This window comes from Platalea leucorodia (genome assembly GCF_965183815.1).
Source record: "Platalea leucorodia genome assembly, chromosome: 3".
Classification (NCBI taxonomy): Eukaryota; Metazoa; Chordata; class Aves; order Pelecaniformes; family Threskiornithidae; genus Platalea; species Platalea leucorodia.
Genome location: NC_138825.1, coordinates 42,410,556 through 42,438,450, shown reverse-complemented (window position 1 = coordinate 42,438,450; position 27,895 = coordinate 42,410,556). Strand labels below are relative to the sequence as shown.

General features: G+C 37.2%; 1 protein-coding gene across 13 annotated transcripts in view; it reads right to left on the bottom strand.

Annotated features, from left to right (window-relative positions):
* Window positions 1-27,895, bottom strand: part of RGS7 (regulator of G protein signaling 7) — a gene marked incomplete at both ends in the record, with an annotated part of 253,613 nt that overhangs the window by 83,276 nt on the left and 142,442 nt on the right. For 8 of the 13 annotated variants that reach the window (XM_082305535.1, XM_082305536.1, XM_082305538.1 and 5 more), the window contains 2 exons: window positions 2,314-2,420; window positions 24,184-24,234. In XM_082305535.1, the coding sequence (XP_082161661.1) occupies window positions 2,314-2,420; window positions 24,184-24,234 (158 nt within the window). The remainder of the gene's footprint in view (window positions 1-2,313; window positions 2,421-24,183; window positions 24,235-27,895) is intronic. The other 5 variants (XM_082305534.1, XM_082305542.1, XM_082305533.1 and 2 more) reach the window with 2 other exon arrangements.

Genomic DNA, 27,895 nt, shown 5'->3' with positions numbered 1-27,895 from the left:
GGGAATATGGAATTGTAATGACATAACTTTTGCTCTTACAACTCCAGTTACCAGTATGACACCACTATGAATTTTTTCTCATGCTATACATTAACAGCTAAAATTACATTGTTTTAACATTGTTAGCATAGGAATAGCAATGCAAAAGGTACCACAGAGCAGCAAGCAACCAAAATACTGCAGATATATTCTGCGTAACACTTGAGGAAATTATCTTATTTCATATGCATATGTCAAATAGGTGCCAAATCCTTAACTTATGTAAATCCACTGATATAATTTTACAGTCTAACCCTCACTGAAGCTTCATGTCCAAACATGTAGGCTGTAGACCTCTCTGAGGAAAGCACATGGCAGCGTACCTGCATTACTCTCAGTTGTTCACAGTGCAGCTAATTCTAATCTATACTTCCCTTCAGTCAAATTATCATGCTAGCAGAGGTGCTCATTTCCCATGTTTGAGATAGAAGCAGGCCAGCAGCTGTGCAGAATTCAATGACCAGCACTGCTATAAATAAGTCCTATTCTCTGCAAAATGAAGTCCTCAGATATTTTGTCCTTCTGGCTGCTGCTTATGCAGAGACAAGCCAAGAACTGAGGCCTCAACCACTCCATGATTTCTTTCCACTTTTCACTTATCTCATAACCACATCAGTGCCTTTCCCTCAGCAGTAAGTCCCTGCACCCATGTGCCATCGCTCTCTTCTTTATAGTGAACACTGAGGAGGATGAAGCACCATGAGAAAGAAACCTTTTCCTTCAAATTCTCTCTCCAGTATCAAAGGTAACTGTGGATCTGAGGGAGGATACTTGGAGTGACTGCTCTTTATATTACCCATGTACCCATGTAACTTACTGTCCTGCTGAAGCACTGTATGACCCACAGGATCTACATATGAAAATATGATAATATTGTATGCATGTATGCAATAATAATTCTCTTTCATGCCAGACTGTGCTGTACATATTTAATTATGTTCACTCTAAGATTTTGGTTTAGACCAAATATTATGAATATTATGAATAAATATTATGAATACTATTTCTCTTCCCTTCCCTTATGTGGCTCTATCAAACTCAAGCCAAAATATTGGTGAAAGTATTGTACAGAAATTAATCTAATACAATGTTTGAGACTATGATTGGTCTCCAATGTATCACAGTTTTCTTCTGCATTTTAAAGACCACAATCTCAATTTTATTTTATTCTTGATGGCTTCTTATTTAAACAGCATTTAAGACAAAGCTTAGACTTAAATATCTTGAAGACAATACATTTTGTTCTACCAGTTATTATTTTTCTGTAAGTATTTAACACAGTTAGAACTAAGGGAGCAGGATTACCAAACTATGGTATTCATATCATCAGTTTCATAGTGATCATCATCATATAATTTCAAAGCAACAAATACCTAGGGAAGATCTTGGAGCAGCTGTTGGTGATACCTACCAAGAAGACCACCTAATAGGAAGAGCAATACAGAACACAACCACCATTGTCAAAGGTGGCACATGGCAAGCAAAGTTGATTCCTTCTCTAGAATACATAATCAGATACTGTGCAACCATATTTGCTTCAAGTCATAGGCGGTACTGCTCTGCAGACCTTTAGCCTATTACTAATTATTAGAAAAGCAACACTCCAGCTCCCCAAGCCCTTAGTTTGAAATCTAATATAATAAAACACAACTATGTAGGTATCTGGATAATATACCTGTAGGTATAGATATGCATATACATACATGTACATCCTTCCATCTTGTTCTGAAGCATCTGCATGTTTGTTATACGCAATGAGACTGACAGATCAATGTAGAAATGTGTCTGCACTTGTTTGAAGAATACACACTACTTCAATACTACTCTGTTACCAATAAGGAGGTCCTCACATAAGAAAGAATATGTGAATATATACCACCATTTTTTATCAGATTTCAGCTATAGGCTTAATAAGTAAAATACTTCTCCCTCTCCAAATTAAGACTATGTTAGGAATAAGAGTCAAGAAGATAATTTCATTTCCTTTACTACGTTTCCAAAATACTAGATTAATTTATTTCATGAGAGATACTTCCACACTTAGCATTATCACACTTTTTCGAGGGATCAAAATGGTCACTATCATCTCAATACTTTGCTGACTTAATTTCTAAATAAAAACCTTCTACCATTTTTTACTTTAAGGGGAATTGTCACCATTTACTAGGTTACATAAGAGACAAAGTATGGTTAAAATTTGCTATGAACCTTTGTGCAAGGCCTTTAATATGAGCCTCCATTTGTGCAAGTCAAGAACATATTGAAAACACTTACCTGGAATCGATAAAAGGTGCCATCATCCTTTAGTGTTAGAACATGGTCTGAGATTGGAAAGAAATAGCCATGTGCTGCCATCAGTGTTCCCAAATGTAGAGCTTCCACTGTTTGAGGAATAAAAGAAAGATAAATTTAAAAAATTAAATAACTTCTTTTCAGCAGTTTAGTTTTCTTGTTCAGATTCACCTTATCTCCTGCAGATAACCACTTGACTCTCAGTCAAGGTCCTGCCATCATGAAAGTGCTGCCTTTTTCTATGTAATATAATGATGCAACCAAAAAAACTCCTTTACTTTCCTTAACAAATGGCTATTAGATGTCCCATTTCTAGCTGCTGTTCCACTTCTTACATCAGCATTAGCAGATAGCTACTGCAATGTTCGCTCACTTGTTTTGAAGCTGAAAACAGCTATCATTTTTACTCTGATGGTGCAGCCTGCTTTTCCTCTTCAGAACAGTTTCAGATTACATGATGTTAAAATAGTTGATTCCAATTGCATGATATCTTCCTCACTAGCTTTATCAGAACTACAGTAAAGGATAGAGATTTCCTTAAAAGTTTCTCATTACTGAGAAAATAACAAAGGATCACAGAATCACAGAATGGTTGAGGTTGGAAGGGACCTCTGGAGGTCATCTGATCCAATCTCCATGCTCAAGCAAGGACACCTAGAGCCAGTTGCCCAGGACCATGTCCAGATTGCTTTTGAATATCGCCAAGGAGGGAGACTCCACAACCTCTCTGGGCAACCTGTGACCTGTCACTGGGCACCACTGAAAAGAGCCTAGCTCTGTCTTCTTTACACCCTCCCACCAGATGTTTATACACATAGATGAGCTTCCACCTGAGATTTCTCTTCTCCAGACTGAACAGCATCTTTTTCTCATAGGATAGATACTCCAGGCCCTTAATCATCTTTGTGGCCCTTTGTTGGACTCTCTTCAGTGTGTGCATGTCTCTCTCACAGTGAGGAGTCCAGAACTGGACACACACAGGATGAATTCAATTCACTCTAATGAACAAAACCTTAATATGTAACAGTCAGGTTTATATGTGCTCTTGTATTTTCAGTGAATCGCTGCCCAGTATCAGTCCCTGAAGTCTCTTACTCAGTATTGTCATTATTTGGCTGACAAGAACACAATGTTGTAGGAAGAGAACAGCATTAGTTAGAGTCATGCTCCTGTTGCAGCATTTAAGTCCCACTATCTCTTTACCATATTTCTTTACCAACCTTGTAACAACTCCAGTACATATCCCTAAAATAGCTGTACAGCAATTTATGCTGTAACATTAAAAATTTCCTAGCATAACCTGCTAATATCAGTCCACAAGCACTGAAGCATCCTAATTTTAAAAGACGAGCCCTGGAAAGGAGCACAAGGGTTTCTGAGTTATATGACAAAGCCATCAGTTACAGGAGCTGGTTCCAGAGTGGACAACACTGCTGCAGGACAACATCAGGGATGAGCAAAGGAAAAAGATCAATAAAAAGGCCATATTGGACACCTAGGAAGTAAGGGGAAGGTGAGAAAGGGGAGGAAGAAAAAAACAAAGAGAAGAAAGACAGAAACAACATGATCTGCCTAAAAAATGAGGGATCTTCGATCTAAAATATGAATTCAGCATGAATCCGGAAAGTATGCAGAATAAGTAAGGATGAATATTTGCACTATGGAAAACATGTTACACCACCACAACATACACAGATTCACATTCATCCTCTAAAAAGAGCTAATTTGTTCCTATTGCCTGTAATTTAGCTTTCAGCAATGGCAGGCATAAATGTTGCAGCACGAATCTGTCTTGTCCTGCCTCTTTAAAACATCACTGCGGCATCTGACCAGCGTCAACATGCAGAAAGAAATGCAAGTCCTGATACCTGCGTTCTTGCTAACAAACACAGAAAGAGGGAATCACTTATGCTTCACCCATTATTATTTTGGATATGAGAAGGAAACTCAGGCTTATTAATTTACCTGTACTTCATCAGCATCCCAGAAAATTCCCTCTTTCACCCTTTTGCTCACCTGGACACATTCATTGGTACAGGAGATACAGGAGGTGGAGTGGGACATTTTTAAGCTAACCCAAAGCCAGCACGCATGTGAAAGGAGCAAGAAAGGGGATTTGGACAGTACTTAACTGAGAACACATAACTATACCAGGGTTTATATGATACCCAATAATCCTTGTGATCTCTGTGTTTAGCAGACTGGTTCCTGCCCCTCCAGCAGAGCCATTATCTAAGAAAATCCAACACACCCTCTCCGGCAGTGAGCTCTCTGGCCTGCTATAAAATGCCACAACCCTGTTAACAAGCCTTCTCGCAGTTGCAAGCCTACAAGAAATCTCCTAACAGAAGAAACATAGTTGTTTCGCTCCTTGTGTTTGAGATGTCTGCAAATCCCCATCTGAACTTTATCCTAATTAATGTAAGTCCATATATTGTTGTTATTCATTTATTTCAAGCCACTAAATTCTATTATCCCTTGGATCAAAAATTTTGAGTCAACACTTTCTGTAGTGAGTCAGTTGCTGAGGTTCTTTTCATCTTGGTTCACTTCGTCTACCTTTTAATTTTATTAAGCTTTTCTTTGTTCTTCACACTGCAACTTATTTCCAATTCAAAAAACTTTATTTTTGCAGGTATTATGTATCTTCGTGGAATGAGAGAAAAACAAAGGAATAAATGTGCTGACATTTTTTAGAGAAAGGATTTCTTAGATAAGGGTGACAGGGCTTGCCAGAGAGCTCTGACGCAGACAAGAGCGCATTCTCTTCAGATTTTACAGAAGCTAAATAGGCTCCAGATTTGTTTCATGTTCTTCCTGGATTCTGAATTGTCCTATTTTTCAAGAGCACAAGGAGCTCACATTATTCCCCTTTACCCAGCAATCTTTAGACCACATCTGAACTACTATGTCCAGTTGGGAATAATATGTCCACTCCAATACAAGAAAGACATCAACAAACTTGAGTGAGTCCAGTGGAGGGTCACCAAGATGGTTGGGGCTGGAGAATGCGCCCCGTAAGGAGAGGCTGGGGGAGCTGGGCTTGCTCGGACTGAAAAAGAGAAGGTTTTGGGGTAGCCTAGCAGCATGCTTCCAATGCCTAAAAGGAGATTAACAAATGAGGGAGGCAAGACATTTATGGAGTTGCATGGCAATTGAAAAAAAAGAAAAGAAAGAAAAAAAAAAAAAAAAAAGAGACAATGGTAATAAACTAAACCAGGGACGGTTCTAACTTCAGCCAAGCAGCAGAAGAGGCTGCCCAGAGAGGCTGTGCAGTCTGCATCCTCAGAGGGTTTCAAGACCTGAATGGATAAAGTCTTGGGCAACATATTTGACCTTACAGTTGACCCTGCTTTGAGCAAGGGGTTGGACCAAAGCCCTCCTGAGGTCCCTCTCAACCTGAATTATATTACAACTCTGACCCTAGGTTGGTCAAGCAGACGTGGAACAAGGAGCAGAAAAAAGGGATGGAGACCATTGGAGAAGAAATTATTTGAAAGCTCCTGCCAGAGCAGGCTATAATCCTGGCAAAGTTAGTTACAGTAGGAGTAAGAGCTTATATTTCGCTCACTGGCCACTGAGTCATATAAGCAAGTATACAGTCACTGCTAGTTCTCTACGCAAAAAATTGAAAGAATGACCCGGCCTTCTCCAGAAGCCAATTAAGGTTATTTAAGATCTCAATCATTCCCAATAGGAGCCTATATCTTTTCTTCAGTTATGTATGGAGACTAAGGCAGTTTTACTCTCACCTCAGGCAATCTCATTCAGCTAGGATGAATCTACACTAACTCAATGTTAAGTTATCTCTCTGTCCCTTTAGCTATTAAGAGTTAATAAGGATATATAAACTTGTCACATCTCTTCTTTTTTCCTTCAGCTAATAGACAATTAATTTTCATATTTTATGGCTATGAATCCAGCAACTTATTCCAGCATTGCATAAATATAAATGCACAAATATACCTTATCTGCTTTATTAAAAGAAAAAAAAAAAAAAAAAAGGAAAAAACCCACGCATGGTATAAGAATGAAGACATTCACTTGAAAGTCTAAAATCTTCTCCGCTGGTATCATCTGCCAATGGGGCAACTGCATAACTGAAGCATGATCAATAATCTTTGCACAGAGACTGAATAACCTATAAATCAAATACGGCTCAAACAGGTGAACAACATCCACAAAATTGTAACTGGTGAATAGTGTCCACAAAATTGTAACCCTGCCTGACACCAGACTGGTGGAGGACTAATGCTGCTGCTCTCTGCACAGCAGCAGTAGAACTTCTGCGCAGAAAGAAAACTCAGCTCTCAGGAGGTTTCTAATCTCCAAGCAAGAAGCTGTCCAGTGTATTACAGACACAACAAAGGCAACACTGATATACATCTCAATTTGCTAAAATCAGACTGAAAAATAAATACTGTAAGAAGCCAACGAAGTAGAACAGTAGGATTTATGCAACAAAACCATGAGCTTGAAAAGGAAAATGTAGCCAGCAGCAGAGTAGTCCTACATGCCTAAATGCCTAGAAGTTCAATTCAGACAGCTTCTGCATTCCTCAGCTATTCCTGCATGTGAAGTTAGGGGATTTTCACTTAAAGAAGCATGTTTCATCTGGAAGAATGGTAGATGGAGATTAGGAACAACAAAAACTTCTATGAAGTGCATTAGTTAAGAAGAAAAAAGAAGCCTGAAAAAATACTTTTAAATATAAAGGTTCCCAGGTAGAAAGAGTAATGTTTATATGTATGCAGAATACAAATTCAAAAAATTGGAGAAACATAGACTAAAAGCAAGAAAATACTGGCCTTCTAGATGGCAACTGTACACAGTTGCACACAGAAATGTGGTATCTGCACAACTATTATTTCCCAATCTTCAGCCAGTGTGTAAGAATATGCAATGTAAACTACATTCTCAGTTATGCCCAGATAGCCTCACTGAGAAGGCATAATTCAAATCACAGTCATCTGCTATACAATGAATAAAAACTACAGCCAGACACATCATGCAAAAAATCTGAGGGAGACAAAGCTCATGGAGGTGCAACTGGTAGAACAGAGTAGACATCAGCTTCCTCTGTTGTTGACTGCTTGTTTCGGAGACATCAGTTATCTGAACGAAGGTTCCAGGTATACTTCCTAGCAGCGATACTGCTGAAAAGTGGAACAGCATATTCAAGAAAAAAATTTACCCAAACCACTGTTTTAATTTTTCATAGTTAAAAAAGGACAGTGTTGCAAGCTATAACAGCTAATGCAAAAGAAACACCTCAGGTGAAGATAGAAATACATCTTTATAAGCCTGTTGCATTTCAACAGGATATGAAATATTTTATATAAATTCAAAATGTTGCTGTGGGTGTAGTTTTGATTCTTAATGTGTATGCTATTGCTGGGCTAAGAGCTCAGAAAAAGCTTAAAATTCCATGGTTCACTCTGCTGTTGAACTTTATTTAGCTGAGTGGGTGAAGTGAACAACACATGTACATAGATTGATTAGCAATCATTTATTGTGAGAAGTAATATTGCCCAGCCATCTGCTGTGCCATTACAAGGAGAGTGATCTTGATGGATGAAATGCTAGTCACTTTTAATATACTTTGTTAAACAAGAGAGTCAGACATTTTCAACGCTTTGGGACAATGCAAACCTGATGAAATCTAAAGAATGAAACATATATCCTGGTTGTTGAGTTTTCATTTTATTTTCTTTTTAAACATAGTGCAGTTTTCTCCTTACTGTAATAACTATTGTATGGATTAATGATAGTTCATTCATCTTCAATTGCATGGTATGGTAATATCAGTAGAACAAGTTGTTTCTTGTAATAATCCCCTCCTGTGGATGTTAAAAAGGATGGATGTTCCTTGTTTTTCTTTGGAATAAACATGTTTCTGTGCTTTGAAAGCCCTTAAAGGATATGTTTTCAGTGATTAGTGTGGATTCCACTTTTCTTATTCACCTCAGGGCTTCAGGTGATGTGGTCTCTACATTTGTTTACTCTGCAGTCCATAAAACACTTTATAGTGTCATACCATTATAGTTACAGTCTCACAACATCTGAAGTGGCTTGCAGTAATCTCTGAGGGAGAGAGGAAAGGAAAACAGGGTGTTTCCCAATTCTGCTCCATTTTAAAACAGCATTTTTCAGAGTCTGTTTTATGTTCTTTTGTGCGGCTCAGTCCTGGAGAAAGATCTCCTACAAGGAATGTGGCTTGGGGCATTTTGTGTCCTTAAGATTGCTATATGATGTAAGTGACAGTGAAAAACCCAAACTTGCAAGTTTTTCATATGCTTTTTGATACAAAAATATCAAACAAATGAAAACCTCCCTTTCCATCAAACAATGAAGTGTTTGTTATTCTGGGTTATTTGTCTAATCTAAAATCCATCACAGTACTGAAGTGCATTGCTAAGCCACACGGCTGCCTGGAAAAAGAATTAATGAGTCAGAACTTCACAAGCACACATTCATCTTAAGTGTCGAATGCCAAGACATTATCACTTACTCTCACCTCGCTCCTGCTGTCATTTCATTGCCAGTGTGAACGCAAGCTGCAAAGGATTAACTTTAAGTTAAAGGAATAAAACACAACCTGGTTCTCATGCTCACACAAAGCGTAGGAGAGATCCACTCTCTGGGCCTGACTGTGGCATTTAAAGAGGGGAAAATAAAACAGCTAGAAAAGTTCTTGAACACCCACGTCACTATAAACCTCTCTCTTTTGTCCCATCTGAAGGATCGAATTTGCAAATGGAGCAGCACTCAGTGAGAGTCATTTCAGGGAGAGCAAAAGAGTCGGTGAAGGAAGAGGCACTATTTACCCAAACACAGTTAAAATGAGATTCATGTTGATTCCAAGATACCCATCACAAACCCAAGCTATCTGTCACCACAGCAGCTTACCTAAACAGGTAGGATTTTGCTTGTGCTGTGTGCTAGACAGTGGCTGCTGATGCCATCGGCAGGCCAGAAGCATGGGTAGGAACATCACTCAGCAGGTAAGGAGGAAAACCTATCAGAGATGTGCCACGAATCCTCATCTGCCCAAGGAATGGCAACATCCACCCTTGCTGTCTGAGCTGATCTATAACACAGGGTGTCACTTATACACATATGCCAAGTCTAGAGAGAATGATGCATACCTGAAACATCGACTACTTTGTTCACAAAAACATCCAGCAAACCGGGGACACACTACCAGTCTTGCCTCATGTGCTCACAGGATGTGGGTGAATTGGGACTGACCTAAATGTCTGACATAACCCTGGAAAGATTTTATCCAGACAAGATCAACAGAAGTCATGCCACCATGAAAGACTGAATGAAAGGGGAAGATGACTTACAGTTTCTTGAAAGAAAAAAAAAAAAAAATACAACAAAACAGAAGACATTTCTTCGCTCACAGAAGGAAAAAAAAAAAAAAAAAAGGGAAGAAAGAAAGGAGATATCAAATGGGAGAAAAAAAGAAGTTAGTCCTTGAAAGAGAAGTTGCATCTCACTGCTAGCAATAAACAAACCCTCTTCTCAACAACTTTTTAAGTATTGTCTGTTAAATTTTTTATGTGATTGTTTCCCACTGGATTACAGCTGATTCACACATTAACTGTTGCTACCTCCTAATAAAGCTTGGCTTTTATTCTCTTAATAAAATTGTATCTTGAAGGGCAGAGCCCTGAGACCTCAAAATGTAATGACTTGAGGTGAGCACCATAGCTTTCATGTTGACAGAAAAGAAAAAAAAAAAAAGATAGAGGAGTTGCAACTTGAGGTCTCATGAGGCAGACAAATGAGGAGTGAGGTGCTGGCATTAAGCATTGCTATAACGTCACCTCTGAAATATTTGTTTGGGGTGTTTGTTTGGCATACTGGAAACATGCAGCTACACAGGGTGGAAGAAATCCATCCAAGCTGCAAGCATCGAGTAGACTTAACTACCAGGGAAAACAAAACACGGCACAATTTGGTCACTAGATAACCAGTTCATTCAGCACACAGTGATGAAAAGTGGCCTGAATGTGTTTAAAATTGCCCTTAGTTTCCCTGTCATCTACTCAATTTTTTAAAGATACCTACCAAAATCACACAGCAATCAGGCCTTCTAACGGTGGAATTTAGCTCTGTACCCACCAACCCAAGTCAGCATTTATAAAACATTTCTTCTCATTTCACCATCACTACTCTTGAATTTTTCTATTTTCAATTTTGCAGAAATCACAGACTTTCTGCTATTCTATTACTGATATCTCTTGTCTCTTTAAATTGAAATGACAGAAGGATGAAATCCAGACTCCTCTGAAGTATGGGTTTCCTGTTTTTCCCACTGGCACTTCCTCTGAAATAGCAACTTTTTAGTTTGAGCTTTGATTCCCATGCTTCTTCAGGGCAAAATACAGAAAATCAAAACCTGTGTGTCTTGTTTTCCCTAATGACAGTCTGAACTTGTCTTCATAAGATATTTCCTAACACTTCACTCATTCCCCCCTGCAGTATGAAACTCTGTGCTAATATATAAAGTCATATATGCACCCTTTTGAGCAAATCTGCTGAAGACAAGATAAAAAATATTTACAAAAAAAAAAAAAAATTACTGCAAATACCATACTTTTAAAAATTCTCTCAGATGAAATCTTGTTCCACGATTTCAAGCATCTGTAGAAGACCCAAAATATTGGACACAGACTACTACTACTCAGTAGTAGAATTATTATGCTATTATTTCAGGTTTTCTTGTAGACTGCTTGCCAGTCGCTGCTAGCAAACCAGATCTTCCTACTTTTTTTCTCCTCCAGTGGCTGGGTCTGCAGATGTGTGATCAAATTGTTTGGCTGCAAATGTTCGGTGGGGAAGTATGCGATACATTCTCCGTGGCACATGACACCCAAGAATTTGTGCAAGCGAGTGCCAGCCAGGAAATGTATTTCATATCACGGTTTCCTCAGACGTGGTGCCCTGTATGACAGCGTGCTGGCCTGGCCACAGTACAGCGTCACTGCTTCTCCCTTTCTTTGTCACACTCAAGGCAAGGCACAGCTTGCCACCTGGCAACTCCCCTCCCAGCCAGCTGTGTTTGGACATCGCCGGCACAGGAGCCGTTGCAACAGCACACTGCAAGCATATGATCAATAGGCGCTGCCACAGCCAGGCGTACATCTGCGGTGGGGTTTCAAAGAGGACACCCGTGTTTAAGGCTTGGCAGATCCAGGGCATAAGAACAACTGGTGTGGTTGATGCACCACTTGGATCTGTGGCTGGGAAATAGCAAGAGCAGGCACAGGCTTTTTCAGTGCACAAAATACTTGTTCCTGAAGGAACTACAGAGGATAATATTGTTGAATCAGAGGGATGTCATCTAATGTGGAGTTTCTGAAGTTGGATGAGGGTAAGCAATAGGTAGCACTAAACTCTTGCTATGATTACTGCTGGTTACGATGAATCATGACACTTTTTTAGTCTCTAAGTCTGTTTTGATATCAATTGCTACTACATCAACCATTAATTTTGTATCATTGTCATGCATTGCTATCATAATCACAGAACACCCACTTATGACCAGGCAGTACAGATAATACAAAGAACATGCAGCAGCAGCAGCTAGAAAAATAACTGCCTCTTTCACTGCACTCAATACAGTAAAGAAGGATACAATCCTCTTTATAACAATTTTCATACCTTCAGCAAACTGAGAGCATAAACCACTGCAAATAATGTATTTCTTTCAATGGGAAGAATGCTGTGCTTTTGAAGTCCAGCAGGAGTTAAAAGCTTTATAAGTAAATTGGTGTCATTGAAGCATACATCAGGGAAAAATACCATCAAAGCTCAGGCAAGGTAACAACAAAGAGTGTGGAGGCAGCTTTCCAGAGAATAACATAGCAATGTGATTCCCCATGTGACCAGATACAGTTATCTGGGATGCATATATATAAAAAAACAAGGCAGCTATTACAAACAGGATCACTTTTAGAGAGTTCTCTTCATCCATTATTTATAACTCATTTCTTTGACTGGCAAGTAAAATGTATTTCACTGTCCACATCAAAATGAAGGATTGAGAGAGTAAACTTCCCAGATGTTGCAAAACTCCATTTTATGCCATCACGTTTCTATTGTCATAACCCCCCTCCCAGTGCTCACTTCTCCTTGTTGCACAGGATTTACACAGATAATTGTAGAGAACTGTCAGTTCAGCCAGATAAACTCTGCTATTAAAAATACAGAAATACTGACAGATACTAACTAGCAAAAATAGCTCAATGAAAACCCTTTCACAGGGGCTTTTTTTTATTTCCCCCACAAAAAGAGAAGGTCTCAGTGAATGACCTATTTCATCTCTAATGGCAGAATCTAAATGTAGAAGGAAGAGATAGCACTGATGACAACAGCAGCAGCAAGAACTATCAAAGGCTTTAAAATAAATTGATAAAATGTACAAAAGCATCTAGCTGGTTCAACATAATGGCCACTGTGTGTTTTAAGGCAAGTCAAATATTAAATTGCTGAACTGTTAGCCAAAGTGTGCACTTTATCATTGAAGTCATCCTCAGTACTAAAGGAAAAAAAGCTGGAAAATGTGTCCTCAAGTTTTTAGAAGGACATCCAGGGGAAATCTGGGAAAAAAAGATGAACACAACAGACGCCCATACAGACAACATGATAGGAACTATAATAAAGGGTAGAATGAATGAAAATAAATATAAATGCGACAGAAAAGGAAGACTCAGCACTACTTTTGTTGGTGGATGCAATGTCTCACATTGTGAGTGTTCCTATGTGGAATTAGTGAACATATAAGGTAATGAATATCTGGTTAACATATTATCTTGGATTTCCAGGGCGCTCTTGGCATCATTCCCCCAAATGTTTTCTAAAGGAATTAAGCGGATCTGGGATAGAAAGTCATGGAAAAAGCACTAGGTAGAAAGACGGGACAGGCACAGCAGATCACTTATGACACTGAAGGGGGATAATCACTGTAGCTGTGTTTAGTAGATCCTGAATTGTTCAGTATCATCCTAAATTATCTACGGAAGGGTGTGACTGATGATACAACAAAATTTGTTGAAAGTATATCATTACTGAGGTAAGTAAAAAGTGAGTTGTGAGGAGATGTAGAAGAACTTCAAGGTACTGATTCACTAGACAATACAACAGCAGATGGAACTGAATTTTGATAAATGCTAAACATTTCAAATATGAACCCTCCCTCCCCAAGTTCACATGACCAGTAATTGGCTGCAAGTTAGCTGCTGCATCTCAAGAAAAACTAGAGTCACTATATATGATTCTGTGAAAATGTCCGCTCAAATCTCAAACAGAACATAATGAATTATTAGGAAAGAAATAGAAAACAAACCAGAAGACATTGATAGTATACAGCATAGCACAGCCACATCATAAATTCCGACCAGAGTTCTGGTCATTTAATCTCAAACTATAGATATATATTAAAAACAACACAGGAAGAAGGAGGATAAGGATTGTAAGAGATCTATCAAGGCTTCCATACAACAAGAGATATCACAAATCAGAAAGCAGACCATGGAGGACAGCCATTACAGCAGTCTATAAAATCACAACTAACCAAAAGAAGGTGAATGAATAAGGAATAATAATTTGCTACTTTTCAGAACCCAAGAACTTGGAGTCAACCAATGTGATTATCAGGCAGACCCTTCAAAACAAAAAAATACATCTATAATACTTGATCAACCTGTGTTACATATTGTCATAGGCTGTTGTAAAAGCAATGGAAGAAAGGTCATTCAGGAACTATTAAACAAGAAACTGGAAACACTTGCAGGTCAGGGGATTCCCTAAGGTTCAGACCATCAGGAGCTGGACAAGCAAAGCAAGGGACCACTACACCACCTTTCTCCAGATGGTCTGACTGCAGCTCTGTCTGTCTTATGTTCTTACTGATGTTGCTGTACAAAATGCACTTAATTTCTAGTATTTTGGAGTATGCATTAGATAAGAACCAATTTGCATTGCTACCTATCTTTTTTCTTGCTGTACAGAAGATTTTTGGCTTGCTAATTAAAAATAAAATAAATAAAAAAAATTAACAACTATTATGCTTAAATGCCCTCGGTGTGCAGAGTCTCTTTTAATATTAAATTTGAAATTGCAATATATTTATTGGTTAATTGCTCTTCCTGGACATAATTTTGGCATGTCAGAAGACCTTTTAAAGGTACCATGCAGAAACTTAAATACACCTTTTCACTTCTAATTTATTCTCAGTCAGCTGTCATTACTATGGTAAAAGTTAGTGTGGATAGTTAAGTTACTTCTGATCCATTTCTTGTAGGCATAAGTTTTCATCCGCTTCAGATAGATCAGAGCATCTATTTGCAAAAGTTCATTAACATGAACTTTAAAACCCTGGGAATTTACAGTTGAAACTCTACAGGTAGTTGCCTGTACATTTAATTTTATTATGCAGTTATAGTGGTGGTCACTATTACTAAAATTCATGTCAGGTTTAGCTGTAGAACTGTAAATTCCCATCCCTAACTTTCTCAAACCAGCCTACTTGAAAATATGCTCAAGTTAGGTGACAAATATATGAAGCTACCTCAAGAAATAACAGTTTTCACTTATGTTATAAAGAAGGAATCAACCATGTATTATTGCTCTGAAAGACCTTAACCAAAACATTTAAACTTTATTTATCCCATAGTTACTATGATATAGCAGTTGCTTATTATATTTTTGCTTTGTTTATTTCATGCTAGTGATTATCTTTGAAGATGTAAATAATTACACAATTTCAAGATGCAAATATTCCACATTTATAGTTCTTCATAACCTTTCTAATAAGCTTAAAAGCTATTGAAAGCTTAAGTTTTCCAGTTTATCTAAGGTATTACCTTAAAGTAGACAGTAATTAAGAAGGAAACTTTCAAAAGCCAGTGTAAATTACTTGTTATAATCTCTGCATGCCTAACTGAGGTGAATAAAGTCTTTGTATAGTTTGGATTTTTTTTTTTTTTTAATTAATTTGAGCTTCAACTTTAGCAAGAACAGTAATTTTTTAGCATCTATAAAAATTAGATTCTATTGTCACTAGATATTTTATACTTTGTGGATTCAAGTGTTCCAAAGCCAAATGAGGTCTTGCAGCTACAAAACCACAGTAAACACGGCTCTTGTTACTCACCCTGCCACACAGTGAAAATCCTGAAGATTTGTGAAATTTGAGTAGGTGACTGAATGCAACCGGTAAAATCAGAAGAAAGGAGAAACATTAGAGGGAGGACATCTGAATGGAGAAGAACGTGAATTAGATCCAACCAGCAGCCATAAGCAAATGAGAACCAGAGGATATTCTGTGCAGTAAAACTGGGGAAGGAACCATGGAGATAGAGAGGAGAGGAGAGGAGTGGAGAGGAGAGGTAAAAAGGAAGAAAAAGATGGAAGGGAATATTGAAAAATGAGAGAGCACCTAGGAAATATTAATCTGTCCAAGATGAAATGGCAAGCAATGTCCTTTGCATAGTAAACTAGAGCACCCAGCAGTTCAATTAATCTTGAACCGTCACTATGCTCCTGTGTGGACAGCAGTATTTCCCTACTCTTGCTGTGGGAAAACTGGAAACCCTCTTAAGGACAATTAGTAACAAAATCAAGAGAAGGCCTTACATTAACCTCCCAGCCATCAAATGCTACATACAACATATAAATATCAAAACATTTTTGTTTAATTGACTATAAATAGCTGCAGCAGCTGTTGGTAAGATGAAATAGGATTTCAACTACTTTTATTCAATTAAGTTGTCCAGATTTAAAATCTCACTTCCACCTACTTGCACTTTCCATTACTATATAACGCTGTTCTCTGGGAAACAAGGAAGCATAAAGCTAATGAAGTCTCTAGACAATTATTCAGCTGCTTTTAATTAATTATGCCAGTACGAATTGGGAATTAGTAAATGTTCTTCCTCTTAAACCTCCAAAACTTGGTACAATCCCAAAGGTTCAGAAGGAGGCTGTCAAACAGTAAGAAAAGCACAAAAATTCCTAGTAACTTTAGTAAAAATGAGATCAAATATTTTATTAGGAAGGTCATTATAATTTAATTCATGCAATTAATTAATTAGCTTTATTTCTAAAAGTTATCAGTTTTCCCTAAAAGAGCATACCTTCTCTACAGTTCTTCAGTTCAAGTTTTGTCCTTCGCTAAGTCAATAAGTATATGTTTTATTGTTATTAACAAAGACAGTAGCATAATAGTCTCTGACCATGCTGAATAATCAAAAGTGGCAGCTACTAGTGTGGAGAGTTACAATGCAGGCAGACTAGACGAGGAACAGATAACATTTTTGAGTCAGCAGGATTTGGTATCCAAAGCCAGTTATTTTGAAAATCTGATGCATCAGTAGGAAGTTAATATTGGCCTTACATATATTTGCCTTATGCTGAGATATTTGTTCCATATTCTGAGCAATGTCATCAAGGAAAAGAGATTGGTACAACACCTGAAAGGAGATACCCAATTTAGGAACACCAGTTCCTTAGAAGAACAATGTGGAGAATTTTCAGTGAAAACTAAGGAACAAAAATTGCCCAGTTTGGGATTTGATTCTAAAAACTGATTATAAAGCTTTCCAGACTTTATAAACCATTGGGGAGAAGCCAGTATCACTTTTGAATAGCTCATCTTATATACAGCTTTATGATGAGGCAGTATACCTCGAGGTAAATTCATGGGTAAAGATTTCAATTTTGTAATGTAGATTTCTTATAGCCTAATTTGTTCTGACAGAAAGCATGAAATACATTCCTTCAGTTGGTGCAACAGAGCATCTGAAACTCTTTCCAACGAAATTACTTGAAATTAATGCTTACCGATTTTTCAGCTTCTATTATCTGGATCTGGTAACAGTTTTAGCATTAACTTTTTATCTGAGTAGGCTTCTTCAGACTTATTTTTCTAATCAGTATTTTGTATTCTATTCAGTACTTCTTTCTTACTCTTCACTCAATAAGACTTTCAAAGACCTCAGTGAAATAAAGCCCATACTGCCTACTGAATTCTAAAGAAAATGCTGATTGTTGGTTTGTTTCAATTTTTAAAATCTAACTGGGTATCAGACACTTTTTTTAAACTAGTTTTTTGAATTTTAGCCTGAGATATAGCTTAAAGGCCGTGTTACACCTAATCCTATTTTAAATGGCATCTAGTTAAATCTTGTTTCTTTTGGAGTTAATGTGAAAACCTCCAGCCTTCTGTGGGGTTGGAATTTCACCTTTAATGATTAAAACAAAGGAGGAACAAGTGGATGTCATGTGAAGGTATTACACTTACCACTGAAAATAATTCTGAGTAGAATTTGGAGACTTTAATATTAAAGGCACGAATTATTTCTTATTAAAAATAAATAGCTTTGAAGACATCACCATGGAATCAGGGCTAGTATTAAGAAAAATGAAAATTAAAAACTCAGTTGAAGGTTTGTCTTTAACCAAAAGTAAGCAAACATCAATAGAGTTCTGTTTTACACAGGAAATGTGTATGACACACAAGTTATAGCTGAATCATAGAATCATAGAATGGTTTGGGTTGGAAGGGACCTTAAAGATCATCTAGTTCCAACCCTGCTGCCATGGGCAGGCATACCTTCCACTAGATCAGGTTGCTCAAAGCCTAATTAGAACCAAAACAGATCTATTTTGAATTAGTATGCTATTGACAATAGCAAACAGGTTGGTCACAGAAACAATATTACAAAACACATACATTTTGTCATACCAATAGCAGTAATATCATTTTATTCTTACCGTTGTACAGCAAATTATGCTAGAAGGTGGCAAATTCCATACTTGTGATCTTTACCCATTACTCCAATATGGATATTCATTTATAAATTAAACAGATACAATTCATTAATACTTTATAGTAATTCAAAAGTTTGTAAAATTATTTTAATCATAAATAGGATTAGGTATTTAGACTAGACCTATTTTGTACCTGGCTAATATAACCTATTATATTGATAAACATCTTAAGATAATATCTTTCACTGTTTATTAAGTGGTTTCTAAAGGGATTTTCAGAGTTTATGATGCTGTATTATACATAAATCCTGCTATGTACAAGTACGGTGTATTAATTACTAGGATGAAAAAAACATAACTATTTTATATAGTATCTTGTAAAATAATGCCACCTTAAGGCAACCAGGGAGGAGAAATTTTATTTAGACATGCTTAGTATGATGAAACAGGTTGTGACAGTTTGACCTATCTGCCTATGTAAAGGAAGTGATTTGTCGCTGATACCATGAACTCTTTGCATCTCTACCAGTCACAAACTCCGTTTCTTCCCTGCAAGTGTAAAAAACTGTTCATTTTTAACCAGCTGCCACACTACTAAACATATCAGAAGAAATGACTGCTTCTTGAAAGGAAATTGGAAATGAGCACTGATGTAGCCTACCACCTATCTGCAAGCAAGAAAATAAACTGGCCAACCTAGGAACATGTTAATCATCTTCAAGAGTGACTACATGGAAATGAGGCTGCTCAAACAGTACCGGCACATATGTAGAATGAAAGCTCACTCCAGGCTGGCCCTGCTGCTCTCTGTGCCCTTGGGAGACACTCCTAACACATGCAGTCTACACAAGGTAACAGATTATACCAAACCGGAAAAAGCTTCAGTGGAAAAACACAAAATCCGTTAAATCTGATTTATCCTGTCACAATTGAATTACAGGCAATACACATCTGTTCACCATTTCCAAAATCTATCTAAAGGCTTTGGGCAAATAAAATAACCTCTGCATATGAACATTTACCATTGCAGTTCTGAAACAGCAGCAGCAGCAGCTAGAAGGCCACTGATTGCCCTACAAAGGTAAGTGCCACCCATGCTACACATAACTAAAGGAAAACTGACCCATACATTTTCATTTTGGTTGAGTATCACAGCATTAATACCATTGGTACTAGAGCAGTGAGTGTAAATTTTGACATTTTCTATTCCCAAGCAGGATTTGAGTTTTACTGTCTTTCTGTTCATCTGAAATTAAAGTCATTATTCCATTTAAATGTTACAGGACCTGGCAAGCTCAGATCAAATTCACCCAGTAGAAGAAACTTAAAGTTATTTACACTAGACTTGAGGAAGGTTCATGAGGTTTGCCTCATCGAACAAAATGTGCTCAAGTTTCTGTTAAACATATGAAAAAAGTGAGTGTCTTGGCATTCCTGGGTTCCTAATATGAGGGTTATGGTATGTGTGCAGGCAATGTAAATTACTTTTATGAGCTTTTTTTTTTTTTAGTTAAGCTGATAAATGGGATGCATTCTACTCTTGCTGTATTTCCACAAGTTTTGATTAATGCAAAGACTGCAAACATAAGCATGACCTTGCCATTCCCTTCCTTCTTCCATTTCATAAGAGGCTCTTTCCTCCATTAGCAAACTCTGGAAGAACCTCCCCTTTCCCTGCAGCTGTCTGGTGCTGTCTCCCCAATGGCAATCGTTTAGAACATCTTGTCTGGCTCCTGCTCTTTGCTGCTACCTTACTGCATATGCATGGGGAAGGGGGCAGAAATAACTTAGAGCTGACCAATTTTTCAAGTACACTTTCATAAACTCAAATAAAAACCCTAATATTCTTCCTCTAACTCTTTAGAGCAAGTACTGTGTATTATCAAGGTCATTATTAATACAGCAGCTGCTGGAGAGAGATTTTACTACAAAGCAAAGGAGCGAAAGGTGGAAGAAACACAAATGGATGTTGTGCTACTGAGTCCTCCCTTTTTAATGCACTGGATCAGTGACCACAGTTTACATGGTTGCTGGTGGGCATCTAGTTACAAATTAGCTACATCAGTTAAGTGAAAAGACTATTAACGGCAAGAACTGAAGTTGAAAAATCACAGGAGGGTGTCTATTTCAAGGTACAGTCTTGTTTTGTAACTTACAAAGTTTGATTTAGTCATATATATTTGACTTTAGTGTACTTCTTGATGCCCAAAAGCAGTAGCAAACTCCTGCAGCAGACTGCCAGAATGAGCGGGACTAAGGTAATCTGAATGCAAAGGCTGCGCATTCTGGAGCTGGCTGCAGTACTGCGGCTTTGCTAGAGTAACCATCCAATAATGAAGTGCCTTCAGCCAAATTCAATTGGCTTTGCAGGTATGAGTAAATTAAATAAGCAACACTCAGGAGTAAAGGTACTGTAAAGGAACAAGGGGATAATGGCTAAGCATATTATCGACTCTTAAAGGGTCTTTCTGAGCAACCTAGATAGAAATTCTTCATGGGCTGACTTAAGGATGAAACGCGTGTTTGTGAATAACACACATTTTATCATGAAAATACTTGAAAACTGACACTGGTTTCTCTCCTTAAAGAGACAACAGCATGATTTACCACTAGCATGTTGGAATGCTAGGGAATAGAGAAATCAAGTGTCTGCCCAAAGGGCATCAGTGCAAGAACCAAGTACAGAATTAGTCCCGTGGCAATTTCAGCTGACACCTTTAAATCAGCTCATCTACCCTTTTTGTTCTATTTTTTTTCCCTAAGGATTAAAAGGACTTCACTCTCTAGTGTGGTCAGTCTGGTACATTTCACAGCACTAATTATCACTTTTAAAAAGAAAAACACAATGTAGAAAAACAAAGTAGATTTTCCGCATTAAGAGTAATTGGCACCATCAGTGAAGAGTCAGCACTTACCCTGTAATGGTCAATTCAACAAACACATGTCTAAGTGCCAAACCACAAGCACTTACAATTCTGTAAACTCAGTTAATTGATTCTTTTCGGGTTGAGATCAGGCTTATTTTTATGACTGAATTAAACTTCCACATTAAAAATAACTTAGATAATTTCTGTTCCTTAAAATTTTACAGATGAGTTGTAGGCTGAAACACAAACATTTTTTAAATACATATTGAAAAGCAAACAATATAACAGCAACTGTACATTGCGCACAGTTATTCTGGGCACAAGTTCTACTCTGCTCTACTGAAATAACTTCAAATCTGGTATAATTTAGCAGAATCCACCCATCATCTCCAGTTTATTTTCTTGATGGAGATTTACTGCAGCAAGCCAAAATCTTTCAAATCTTCCACAGAAAATTATTTTCCATTTATGAAAAATGTGCAGGGTTTTTTTGACTGGCAATTTATACTTGTAACTATTTTTTACTTGAAATTGCTGTTTCCAGATAATAGTTTTACACTTATTAATACAGTGAAAGCACATGTTGCTGCCAGACCTTCTCCTGCCTTTTGTTCTCCCACTATCCATAAAGCAGCCTTCTTCATTCCCACATAAATGGTATTGGAGTTGTACTCCCTATGCAAAACAGAGGAAAAAAACTGCAATACAGAATGTGACTTTTTATTTTTTTTAATGTACGGTAGTGCCACTTCCTTCTTACTAGTTCTTTGTTTCACTAAAGAACAAGTTGACTGAAGGAGTTAGGTGTGGTCACCCTGGAGAACAGAAGGCTCAGGGGGGACTTCATCAGAGTTTTCCAGTACTTAAAGGGTGGCTACAAAGGGGATGAGGCTCTCTTCACAAGGAGCCACATGGAGAGGACAAGGGGCACAGGGAGAGGTTTCATCTTGATAAGAAAGAAATTTTTTACAGTGAGAACAATCCATCACTGGAACAATCTCCCCAGAGATGTGGTAGAGTCCCCATCACTAGAGGTGTTCAAGATGCAACTGGACAGAGTGTTAGATAATCGCATCTAGACTCCCTTTCCCATGAAAGGATGGGCCAGATGATCTTTTGAAGTCCCTTCTAACCTGGGCTGTTCTATGATTCTGTGAATCTGTCTACCTACCCCTTAAATAACAATTTGCATGCCTTGCTCACACAAGTAGTTCACAGCACTGGTAGATGAGGTGTGCAAATAGTCCTTAATTTTTTCTGGACAGAGTAGAATATACTCTTAAAATATGTGAACTAAGGTCTAGTTTATGTTGCTTTTACAGGTATGTTGCTGATATCAGCATTAGACAGAGATGATAACTTTCAGTGCAAAGACAGGCATTATTTATTTCTGTATCACAAAACTGCATAGCTTCACAAGAGCTTTGTAACAGGACCCTACGGGGGAGTTTTAAAAGACAGCCATAGTAAAACCCTGACACACTAGTGAAAAGTGGACAGAAGACACTGGAAATCCAAATTATAGTGACAACAGTTCACAGGAATGTAGGGATTTTCCACAGGAAATTCTAGATTGTCTTGTCTAGAACTGGAACAAAAAATCACACACTTAAAAGATCTTACAAAACAGAATATTTTCAGAAGTTTTGTCATGTGAATAGCTCACCATCTGTCAGGTTCGCTGCTATCTGGCAATTCTGAGCACTACCCAAAGGCAGCATTTAGGGCGACTGGCTTTCTGAAGATTTGCATCCAGCCAGCTCCAGATAGCTGACTTTGGACTAGGACTGACATGCATAAGACATTTTTGTCATTGCAGATAGTTTTTTCCACCCATGCAATCTGAGAGGATAAACCCCAGTTTAGTTTAAGGTTTCTTCTATTCCAAATTTCACAACAACCAGATAATCTGAATGACAGCCTATCCCAGTATTGCAGTTCTGGTTTGACAAATAAACATTAAGCTTCCATATAAAATAAACATAGAATGGCAATCTTTCAAACTCTGATAAATATAGATAGATGAGTGTTTTGTAGCTGACACCTGAGAAATACAATATCACACATAGGTCTCTTGCAACCTCCACTTTATCTTCAGGAAGCAAATACATGGCACTGTAAAGTTACATCAAACTGGAAGCAATTAGTGATCTCTTTCATGTAACATATTGATGAATTGTGAACTGGCTACTTCCAAATTGAATTATGTATTTATAATAGTTCCTCATTATTCAAGTCACAATTTTAAACACTGATTTTACTTTTTGCTGAAATTCCACAATGATCATACTTTCATTTCTAATATGACAGGAAAAACACACTTTTTAAATAAAAAAAAAATAAAACATAAATTCCATTCCCAAAGTCTGAAACAGAGAGAGGAAAAATAATATTTTTGATCATGCTTTAAAGAAGGAAGATTATCTTTCCCCTAACCAAAAGATAATAGGAACTTCCACAGAATATTCTATTTCTGCCATTCAGCATTTTCTACTAGAAATCATTCCTTTCTGGGAAATTTCAGATCATGTAACAAGATTCCTGTAAATCAGGGAAATAAATATCAGATACGCACCAAACTGCATTTGCTGCTGGCTGCACAAGAAACCTGTGGCAAAGCTTGGAACCAAAGCTTTACTTCCACATTCCAACCCCGCTGATCAAGCAATGAACTGTTCTTCCTCAACACTTTTATGCAAAAAAATGTGGTTTATTTACCACTGTAAACTTTTATTTACAGTTCACTTTCCATTTAGGATGCCGTAAGAGTGACCAAACTTAAGAATAGAAATGCAGCATTTGGTAACAGTACAAGAGGGTATTTTATTAATTCTATTTATTTTTCAGATATTGAAAAATTCTGTTAAGAAAACAGCACACGTTTAATGAACTATTTAGCATGACACTAAATTCCTCATGGAGTGGAACTTAAACTCATTTTCTACTAATTAAAGCAGCTATCATTTTCATTCTTGGCCATCATCTTGTTTCCTGGTACCTGCTCCAATAAAATGAATAACCAAAATCCTCAGATTCTTAGCAAAGGTTTCTAAGGCTTGATGCTCTCTGTTTTGCTATCGAAATTATTATAGTGGTCAAATGCTGCCTGGCCACCCCCAATGCAACAGAAGACAAAGTCAGGTCCAACCATTTAAAAAGACAAACCAGAATTTTCAGACATGAAAAAAAGAGAAATTACCTGGATCTTCTATAGATAAGTTCTTCGTTAACCATTGAACAATATCTGAACCTAGGAACAAAACAACAGGCATTTTTAGATTAGTAAGTTTTCTCTTCCTATTCTTCAGTTCCCTAGGCCAATTGATATTGTTCTACCATGTAAAAGAGATCTATATTTTTTGCTCGGTTTTGTCTAGAAAAAAACTACCATTCTATTTTATTTTTTTAGTTTCTTTTTTTTATTATTATTTTTCTTTTAGCAAAGAAACATACCACTCAATTCTTCCTTTAGGCCAAGACTCATAAACGTAACAGAAATGCATTAAAAAGTGCCTTCTGATTTTATTATTTTCAACTATCACTTCTGCTGCAGTGACTTTCAACCCTTTCTGCTGGCTACCAGTAAAAGTATATTCAGTTACCTAAACATGTACCACCAATGTTTCAAACTCCACCTCGTGGCTAAGCTCTTGACAGAATTCATTCTTCCCCTGGTGCTAAAGCTCTTTCCTTAACACTCCGGTCTCTCTTCTTCTGTATCCCTTCATTTACTGCCTATCCATTTCTTTCTGTTTAATTTCCTGTCCTTATTTTAAGGTCCCATGTTATTGCTCGCCTCCTAACAACTTTGATACCAGACTCCCTGCTGTCTTTCGCACTGAGTATCCTTCCAACCCCAGCTCCTGATTCCTAACCCCCTCCGCTCCCCTTGGCCATCCACTTCCTACCACACTTTGCACTCTATGTGCCAAGTCACAAGCCAAAGTTAGTCTTGTTTTTCAGACTGAAAGCTACAGTTGGACTTCACCCACTGTGAGCATGACTTACAAAATGAATTATGAAGCAGTTCTGCAGACAAAAAGACAAACACATTCATGATTTAAGCAATTTTAAATAACCAAATTGGCTTAAGGGGAAAATATATTGAAACACTGAGGGGGGGTTATTTGCATGTTCTCCATGTTTCATGATGGTTGCATCATGCCTCCAGTTCAGACAAGCAATATCACAGAGAGACATGTCACATAATAGTTCCTTATAGAACCAATATTTAAGTTGCTCATCCGTTTCTCAGAAGACATAACAACATAAGTCTTTTATAAACCTTAAATTTAAAAAGATAATAAAAATCTACACAACCTACACAAATATAGAACAAATCAAAACAATAAAATCTCATGAATGGACAATAATACGTAACATTAGAATGTGGAGGATATTTCCCCTGTCCCTCCCTAGATTCAGATTTCTTCCTGTACTTCCCATAGTGCCTAATTTCCTTTGGTCTTCTTAAGGCAATGAATATGATATTTTAAAAAAAGCATTTTGGAGAAGAAAGAAAATTTAGTTCTCCTTACTTTCTTAATTTTAAAGAGTATAATTTTGTAGCTTTTATTTTATTACACTTAGTGAATAACTTTATCATGTATTTTACAAAGCCTAGTTGATTATATCATAACTTTTCATGTGTGTATGCATTACTAAATTGATTACATAGCAATGAACCGTGGAGATTTTACAACTGTGTCCAGAGCAGAGGTTTTCATTACTGTTACATGTCTAAATTTTGATAGATATTAAACTCCAGTGGCACCATTTCTCATAGCATTTACACAGAACTATTCCTTAAATAAGACAATTTACCTATGCATGCTGTTGGATGTTAATGAGGCTGACACTGAAGGAAGAATTTTAGCTTAGTATAAGATAAAACTTCATAGACTTCAGCGACACAGTTGCAAGCCTAGCTATATTTTTATGTCAGATGACTAGAGAAGCTGGCCAGCCCTAAATATTTTCCTAAATCCTCAAAGGTCAGAGACAAAAAATAATTAGAAAAACAACAGGACATTTTTGAAGACTGATTCTTAACTTTGGCTTCCTTCAAATCTCTCAGGTACATACGGGGAAAAAAATTCTATTCTTTTTATCTCACCTTCAAAGACCTCTTTCCTCTTTACCTCTTTTGAAAACTTTCCTACAGTGACACACCATATTCCTCAGTCCTCAGCTCCTGGCATCACATTTGCATACGTGGTCCACACATCAGAAATTTCACCTCCATATGTTACACTGTCTTCTGGCTTATTATAAATAATAGTGTGAAATGGGATTTCTTGACAATTGCATCACCTGATTCTGAAACATCATTACTGCTCTATTCGCATTTTACACTGAAGCCATTCCCCTGGTACCCGAAAGCCTGAACAGCAGTTTAAGCCAGCTGTCACATTCGAACACTCTGGTGATTTCAGCTGCATGACTTCAATGACAAAAGCCCAGACGAATAAATATTAACATGAACACTCTTCTTCTAGTGTGAAAGCCATTCAAGTAAAACAAAGTTGCAAAAAATTTGTCATATCACAAATGAGAAATTTATCAGTTCATATTCCTTTGGGAGATCTTGTGGCCAACTCTAGTCCTAAAAAGAATAATAAAGGCATTGCCTTGTATAGCTGATTTGTGGTTTTTTTAGCTGCTACTTTTAGTGTCTAATAAACAAAATTATTTCATTCAGTCATTCCTGTGCCCTTTTCTAAGGTTTATTACTTATGCAAATATGTTTCTAAAAGCAAAACCATTACTATAATATCTTGTCTCAGGAAAAGAACAAGGCAGCAAAACAGGTGAATGCTTTACAGGAAAACAATATTTCCTTTGAGTCCTAGCTTTGAAAATCTGGTGACCAGTAAATTCATGTCATTTTTCACACACCACACTTCACATCTACAGGAATTATGATCCAAGAATTAGGATGAAAAAGATTATAGACTTCATTATTTGTAAACAAGAACTAATACTTATAAAACATCTTTAACCTTAAAACCCGAATCTGTTTTATCGCCAGGAATCTATCAAAAAGACAAGCTAGCCAGATGACACAAATCTTATGGAAGCCACTACCTTGATATTACACTCTCCTGAAAAGGAAAACATCAGCAATCTAAACCAGAAAATGTTTGCTGTGTCAGAAAAATACTCAGTTTTTGTACACCGTTTAATGTGTCAATCACTGGTAATGCATAATAACAAAAGTCCCAGTAATAACATTTTCAAAGTAGATTCTCAAGCTAAGTTCTCCAAGTCTCCCTGCCTCACTTCCAGAAGGCAAATAAAAGGCAAGCTGCCTATTAGATCTGTAAGATGCAGAAGAAAAGTTAAATTGCCAACTGAATTTTGAAATCCCAGAAGAATGCTCAATTGTCATGCCGATTTCTATAGCAAATAAAACTGGACAAGGCAAAGTGATCATTTGTAATAATAAACTAAAGCTAGCACAAGCAGAAAACATTCAAAAAAGTTGGGTTTTTTTTTTAAGACTCAGAGTCTGGGAGTCAACAGTGAGATTCCTTAAATGCTAGCACCTATCCAGATAACAGCAATAAAATTCACAAGATCTTACTCAAGTCCAAAAATATGAGAGACACTCAACTTCTTTAAAGAAAGAGGCAAAAATATGTCTACATTCATATACAAACAAAAAAGACTCAAGCGTTTTCTTTGTAAAATATACTTGCTGAAAACTCCACAAGTGATTAATTTTACATGAAATCGTCCAAAAACAGCAGTTGCTGAGGCCGTTACAGCATCTTAAGAAAATATTTTTCAGGAAAGTGTGCTCTCTGAACTCTGCAGTGCTAATTTCCAAGTCAAAGTCATAAAGGCCAGGGCAACGCTAAGGTTAGTTTTCAAGAACAAAATCCTTATTTCAAACAAGTCTTTACAGA